The sequence below is a fragment of the Rhincodon typus genome, chromosome 35 (genome assembly GCF_021869965.1).
Source record: "Rhincodon typus isolate 14 chromosome 35, sRhiTyp1.1, whole genome shotgun sequence".
NCBI lineage: Eukaryota > Metazoa > Chordata > Chondrichthyes > Orectolobiformes > Rhincodontidae > Rhincodon > Rhincodon typus.
In genome coordinates, this window is record NC_063366.1 from 20,305,229 (window position 1) to 20,313,027 (window position 7,799).

General features: G+C 45.6%; 1 protein-coding gene across 1 annotated transcript in view; it reads left to right on the forward strand.

Annotated features, from left to right (window-relative positions):
• The first annotated feature begins 2,059 nt into the window (after positions 1-2,059).
• Positions 2,060-7,799, forward strand: part of LOC109913786 (zinc-binding protein A33-like) — a 14,879-nt gene continuing 9,139 nt past the window's right edge. The window contains exons 1-4 of the mRNA XM_020513337.2: positions 2,060-2,728; positions 2,809-2,904; positions 2,995-3,228; positions 4,039-4,061. Coding sequence (XP_020368926.1) covers positions 2,318-2,728; positions 2,809-2,904; positions 2,995-3,228; positions 4,039-4,061 — 764 coding nt within the window. The 5' untranslated portion in view covers positions 2,060-2,317. The remainder of the gene's footprint in view (positions 2,729-2,808; positions 2,905-2,994; positions 3,229-4,038; positions 4,062-7,799) is intronic.

The following is a 7,799-nucleotide window of genomic DNA, read 5'->3' on the forward strand; positions in this document are numbered from 1 at the left end:
CGAGAATGAGGGAAAAATTCTATACATAGCAAGGCCCCACCGAGAGATGATATGGTGAATGACCACATAATTGTTATTCGCTGGTATTAGTGTAGGAAGGAATGTTGGCCAAGACACGGGAAGGAACTCCCCTACTCCTCTTTACTGTGTGTTAAGTAACAAGTACTCAAGAACCTTAGTTATGTAACAGTCACTTGATGCAGAAGAGGTCTTGGTTCATTACGTCTGCAGGAGGGCAGAGCCGCCACCCGTAAGAAAACTGAGCAAACCGGGAGAAAAGGTGAGGTAAGAAGTATAAAACTATAAAACTCTGGTTAGACCACACTTGGAATATTGTGTTCAGTTCTGGTCACCTCATTATAGGAAATATGTGGAAGCTTTAGACAAGGTGCAGAGGAGATTTACCAGGATGCTGCCTGGATGTAGGGCAGGTCTTATGAGGAAAGGTTGAGGGAGCTAGGGCTTTTTTCAGTGGAGTGAAGAAGGATGAGAGGTGACTTGATAGAGGTGTACAAGATGATGAGAGGCACAGATAGAGTGGATAGTCAGAGACGTTCTCCCAGGGCGGAAATGACTATTGCGAGGGGGCATAATTTTAAGGTGATTGGAGGAAGGTATTGGAGAGATGTCAGAGGTAGGTTCTTCGCACAGAGAGTGGTGGGCGTGTGGAATGCGCTGCCGGCAGTGGTAGTGGAGTCAGATACTGTACAGACTTTTAAGCGACTCTTGGATAGGCACATGGAGGATAGTAAAATGTAGGGTATGCAGGGTAGATTGATCTTAGTAGGATAATAGGTCGGCACAAAATCGTGGGCCGAAGGGCCTGTGCTGTGCTGTACTATTCTATGATCTATGTTCTAAGTATGAAGAGGACCCCATCGATTTATTTACATCCATTTAATACAGTCTGCCTGGTTTATATCTCAAATTCATATATTACCGTTACCTCCGTGTCACCCCATGGTCTGGAAAATTGATTGTCCTAGCGTTGAATTCCCTTTAAGTGTCAAAGTCCTTCCTGGTTTCTCTCCCAATTTCTCTCCTAGCTCTGTTTTCGAAGCTGATTCCCGCTTCTAAATCACCTGATGCAGACTACAGGATGGGTAGAACAAACAGTTGTGAAAGTATTTTCCGGTTGACAGATTGGGATCAAAAACAACGTGGGAAGCGAGCACTCATGCCATTCGAAGCTGTTCAAAGTCAGATGATGTGACTTTTTTTTGTTCTGGACCAGCGTCCTGTAGAAAGGATCCACCTGTCAGAGGACCCTGTGTATAGAATTGTTTGGGCAAACCTGACCTTGACACAAAATCCCCTGCTTCAGCTGTGCAGACTTCCTCCGGAAAGAACATTCCAGGAAGAGAGGGACAATGGACTTTAACTCTGAGGTAGGTGTCAGCTATAGCTCAACAGTTGCACTATACCCCAGTGGGCAGAAGACCCTGAGAATCGAATTTCTGTCGGTTCCTCGAGTAGGAGCTGTGCACTGTATGAAGAGCCGCTTGGCTGGTTACTTCGGTGGATATCCGTTCAGACTGATGTCGAACACAGGCAGAGGGGTTCAACCCGGAATCTGGATTAACATTAATCCTTCAACACACATTTGAAATAATCAAAGGTTTTGGAAATTTATTCAGTTGCCGTTTGTGACATCTTGTTGTGCTCATAAGCTGTGATATAATTCACTGCATTACAGGTTTTACACAGCAAAACTCCATTGGAGTCTTTAGTGTATTTTGGGAAATATAGGGGTCGGGAATCGAGCTCTAAAAATGCCGTTGTTTCTTTTATATAAATAAAGGCGAATTTAGCCTCAGGTTCAATCACTCCATAGATACTTTTATACTTAGCATGTAAAGCTAGTACTTGACATTTATGGCAAGCTCTGCCTTAGGATGCGCGGCGGCAGTCATGAACAGTTTCTGTACACCAGGCTAACCCAGAGCTGCTGTGTTTAACAGTGAGATTACATTCGAGATAAATGCAAAAGGATCTCAGTCTCTGCTCAACTCCTCCCACTGCCTCCTTGTCCGTCTCCTTCTGTGTGTGTGTGTGCGTGTGTGTGTGTGTGTGTGTGTGATGCTGTTAATACTACACCGACCTTCACTCTTCTCCCGTTCTCCAACACTCTCGCACTCCAAAGCAGGTCTGTTTTGTATTCCCGTAGGAACTTCGAGAAGGTACGGGCTTGTCTTTCGTAAAAGCTTCTTGGTTACAATCGTGAACTTCATCAGGACGTTGCGGAGGCGTAAACCGTTCGTGCAACGATCCCATTGAAAGGGCAAGCGGTTTGAATCAGGAAGTGCCGAGTGTGAACATGGCTTCCAGACAACAGCTCCAGAGTCTGGTCGGGGAGACAATTTGTCCAATTTGTCTTGATTTCTTCGCGGATCCAGTAATACTGGATTGTGGCCACAACTTCTGCCGCTTCTGTATCACCCAGAGTTGGGAAAAGAAGGAGATAAATTCCTGCCCGGAATGTAGGGAGGAGTTTCCGGAAGGAAACTTCAGGATCAATCGGGCCTTAGGGAAACTGGCCGAAAAAGCTCGAAAATTAAAGCCGGATCTGAAAGAGACTGGAAATAAAGTTCACTGCGAGGAACATCAGGATGAACTGAAGCTGTTTTGTGAAACTGACAAGAAATTGATCTGTTACACATGTAGAGATTCGTGGAAACACCGAGGGCACAGGTTCCTGCCGATTAAAGAAGCTGTTGAAATTTACAAGGTAAAATAAACGTACTGTAGAAACCGAAACGAATGTTCATTTACATTTCCTGACATTTCGAATTCCTTTCCTAATTCTAGGAAGAGATAAAATGTTTCTTAGATTCTCTTACATTGAAGAAATCAGCAGTTCTAGAAAAGAAACTGAAACAGAAACAGAAGATTTCTGAAATTAGGGTAAGTAGCTGTGCTGATTTTCTGGGATCTTCGTTAGTTGTGTTCCCTTTATCGCGGGACATTAATGATGTTTCACATTTTATTTGGTAGGATCAGGCGAGCAGTCTGCAGACCCACATCACATCCGAGTTCACTAAAATGCACCAGATTCTCACTGAGAAAGAACAGAGTTTACTCAGAGATCTCAGGGAAGAAGAGGAGAGGATTCTAGAACCAATGGAGAAAAACCTTCGAGTCATTCAGGGGACTTTAAATAGTATTGAAGAGAAACTCTCAAAATTGCAGAAACAGATGGATCAAAAAGACGAGCTAATATTTCTGAAGGTGAGCGAATATGTTCTTGTCCGTTCAGCGAAAAGGTCACTGTCCCAAAATAACTACTGGTAACTGTGAAGAATAAGAGACCAAACTGGAAATGCATATTTTTCGGGCCAACATTGTAGTTATCGCTGAAGAGATGGCTTTCTGCAAAATCCGTAGAATTTCTGGTATACCTCCAACCTACCAGGAATGAGTTATTCCGTTGGAATAGTTTCAGTGTTTCCCAGTTTTAATTTGCTGCTGAGAAATACATTGCAAATCCAGTTATTGGTCTATGTTGTAAGTGTGTGAATGTTTGTTCGTGCGAGATATTACGTCTGTGAGCTCGAATGTGTTTGAGATCCTGTGTCTCACACATGTGATCAGACTTGGCAATACAAGATTGCAAAGAATCCTACAGCTCAGAAGTACATCAATCATCCATATTGGCTGTGCCTTCTCGTTGAAAGTACATCCAGTAGACCCTTCCCTACTGCTCTATCTCGATCGACATATTGGTTTCCTTTTCAAATATGTATCCAATTCCGTTGGGTTTCGGTTCCCACAACATTTGTCAGTACATTGCTAACCATCGTGTCATCAGAAAATTCCCGTTTATGCAATTAATTTGAAGATTCATGCACGTAACCTCCCAGGGATCTATGGGCGTTTAAAACTACGCAACTTCCTTTGTGTTGTGTTACTTCTTAATATTCATCATTCAAAAATATAGGAACTTACATATCTTATTTTAAATTTCACCATATGTGAGTTTATTTTGCCAGCCACATCATACACTTCTAACCTGTGTCATTATTATCACCACTATTTCAGGAGGAAGCTTCTTGGAAGAGAAGGTAGGACCTGCTCTTTATTGAACTACGACAAGACTTCCTTCTATTAACTCAGTATTGTTTGGATTGTTACCGGATTTTTCTCCCTGGCAACAGGCAACACTGTTCTTGATCTCAAATCACAAAACGTTGGCAGAGCTATTTAGGAGCTGTTAGTTGTGTTACAAAACTAGGTTCATCGTTCATAAGTATATAAAAACCAAGGTACTAAAATAACAATTCTGATTAGTGATTCAACAGGATTACATTTTATATGACTGATCTAAATAGTCCATTAAATCATAAGATACAGACAAATATCGCTATCTGGTGCCCAGAGGCGAAATTTTCCCTTGCACGCTGTAGGCGAAAAAAAAGTATTTTTGTTAATCAGAAACAAAAACAAAAATTGCTGAAAAAGCTCAGTAGATCGAGTGGCATCTGTAGAGAGAAATTAACGCTAACGTTTCAAATCCAGCGACCCTTCCTCAGAAGAAATTATTGTAGCTAGGAAAATGTTGTTTATGCAGAAGATAGGGTGGGTGGAGGAGGTAAGGACGAAATGATAGGTGGAGATAGAGCCCAAGGACAGAGAAGGACAGTTGGACAGAGTAGCTAATAATCAGCCTAATAGAGTGAATAGCTATTAACGGGGAATCTAAGTGACTAACAATCGGTTATGTGTAATGGCAGACCATGTGATAACATGGCCTGGTTTGTGGAGGTGGAGGAAAGGACGTGGGAGAAGGTGCCTCAAGCCCTAAACTTGTTGAACTCGACATTGAGTCCAGAAGGCTCTTCGAGTTCCCAAGCAGAAAATGAAGTGCTGTTCTTCCGGCTTGTGCTGAGCTTTGCTGGAGCACTGCCGAAAGCATGAAATAGATATGTCGGCAGGGAACAAGCTGGTGTGTTGAAGTGGCAGGCAACAGGAAGCTAAGGGTCTTTTCTTAGACAGACGTAGGCGTTCTGCAAAGTGGTCACCCAGTCTACACTTCATTTCCCCAATGTAGAAGAGACCACTTTGTGAGCAGTGACTGCAGTAGACTAGATTGTGTGAAGTGCAGGTAAGGCACTGCCTCACCTGGATGATGTATTTGGCCCTTGGATATTGGGGATGGACGAAGTAAATGGGCAGGTGTTACAACTCCTGCAGTTGCAGGAGAGGAGGCCCTGGGGCTCTGGGTGGTGTTTTGGGAGTGAACAAAGAGTGGACCAGGGTATCTTGGAGGGAACGGTCCTTGTGGAAGGCTGACAAAAGGAGGAGAGGGGAATGTGTCTGGTGGTGGAATGTCACTGGAGGTGGTAGAAATGGCAGCTAATGATCCTCTGGAGTGGATACTGGTGGATGGTAAGTTAGAACAAGGGAGAGTCTATTACTGCTGTGAGTGGGAAGAGAGGGGTGAGGGTTGAAGAGTTTTTATTTTGATTAATCAACCTGTCCAGAGTTGCTATCACTCACCTCTGGAACAGGTGGGCCTTGAAGTGGGCCTCCTGGTCCAGGAGTATGGAAACTCTCACTGCGCTAGAAGAGCCTATAACATGCTGTAAGCTATTGGGGTATCTGAGGACTTCTGACTTCTTTTCCAGACACAAGAACACAATAAATAAGGGCAGGAGTGAATCATTCACCCTTCAAGACTGTTGCACTATTCAATGTAACCATGGCTGATTTTCTCCTTCAATTATGTTTTCGGAATGATTAAAAATTTGACTACTTTAGATGTACTCAATGACAGAGCATGCACAAATCTTTATAATAGAGAATGCTGTAGATTTACAACCATGTAAGTGAAGAATCATTCCCATAGTTTGATACTTCCAAGAAATGGGTCATAGGTGTGTTGTGTGACTCCTGGCCAATCAGAGGAAGACATGCCTTGAAAAGAGGAAAGGGATTTTGGTTTATACCATAATATAATCGTGTTCTGTACTCACAAGAACAATGCCAATCATATGGTACACCTAGAGATTTTAATGTACTGTAATTTTCCAAATCTCTTCAAAGGAAAGATATAAAACAAATTGGACACTGAGCCACATGAACACAATACCCAGGGGAATTCCACAGACACATGACACTTTGACAAAGAAAATTTCATGATCCTGTTCTTAAATAGGGATTCCTTATTTTGCAGAGACAACAAGGTGCAGGGCTGGATGAACACAGCAGGCCAAGCAGCATCATTGGAGCAGAGAGGCTGACGTTTCGGGCCTAGACCCTTCATCAGAAAAGGGGGAGGGGAAGGGGGTTTTGAAATAAATAGGGAGAGAGTGGGAGGCGGATAGAAGAGGGATAGAGGAGAGGATAGGTGGCGAGGAAACAAACAGGTCGAAGAGGCGGGGATGGGGCCAGGAAAGGTGAGCGTAGGTAGGGAGTTAGAAAGGGGATAGGTCAGTCCAGGGAGGACGGACAGGTCAAGGGGGCAGGATGAGGTTGGTCGGTAGGAGATGGAGGTGCGGCTTGAGGTGGGAGGAGGGGATAGGTGGGAGGAAGAACAGGTTAGGGAGGCAGGGACGAGCTGGACTGGTTTTGGGATGCGGTGGGGGGAGGGGAGATTTTGAAACTTGTGAAATCCACATTGATACCATTGGGCTGCAGGGTTCCCAAGCGGAATATGAGTTGCTGTTCCTGCAACCTTCGGGTGGCATCGTTGTGGCACTGCAGGAGGCCCAGGATGGACATGTCGTCTGAGGAATGGGAGGGGGAGTTGAAATGGTTCGCGACTGGGAGGTGCAGTTGTTTGTTGCGAACCGAGCGTAAGTGTTCTGCAAAGCGGTCCCCGAGTCTCCGCTTGGTTTCCCCGATGTAGAGGAAGCCACACCGGGTACAGCGGATGCAGTATACCACATTGGCAGATGTGCAGGTGAACATCTGCTTGATGTGGAAAGTCTTCTTGGGGCCTGGGATGCGGGTGAGGGAGGAGGTATGGGGGCAGGTGTAGCACTTCCTGCGGTTGCAGGGAAAAGTGCCGGGTGTGGTGGAGCTGGAGGGGAGTGTGGAGCGGACAAGGGAGTCACGGAGAGAGTTGTCCCTCCGGAAAGCAGATAAAGGTGGGGAGGGAAAGATGTCTTTGGTGGTGGGGTCGGATTGCAGATGGCGGAAGTGTCGGAGGATGATGCGTTGGATCCGGAGGTTGGTGGGGTGGTACGTGAGGACGAGGGGGATTCTTTTTTGGTTTTTATTGCGTGGACGGGGTGTGAGGGATGAGGTGCGGGAGATGTGGGAGACACGGTTGAGGGCGTTCTCGACCACCGAGGAGGGGAAGTTACGGTCCTTGAAAAACGAGGACAACTGAGATGTACGGGAGTGGAATGCCTCATCCTGGGAGCAGATGCGGCGGAGGCGAAGGAATTGGGAATAGGGGATAGCATTTTTGCAGGAAGGTGGGTGGGAGGAGGAGTATTCTAGGTAGCTGTGGGAGTCGGTGGGCTTGAAATGAATATCGGTTTCGAGGTGGTTGCCCGATATGGAGACAGAGAGGTCCAGGAAGGGGAGAGAGGTGTTAGAGATGGTCCAGGTAAATTTAAGGTTGGGGTGGAAGGTGTTAGTGAAGTGTATGAACTGTTCGAGCTCCTCGTGGGAGCACGAGGCGGCACCGATACAGTCATCAATGTAACGGAGGAAGAGGTGGGGTTTAGGGCCGGTGTAGGTACGGAAGAGGGATTGTTCCACGTAACCTACAAAGAGGCAGGCGTAGCTTGGGCCCATGCGGGTACCCATGGCTACCCCCTTTGTCTGTAGGAAGTGGGAGGAATTGAAAG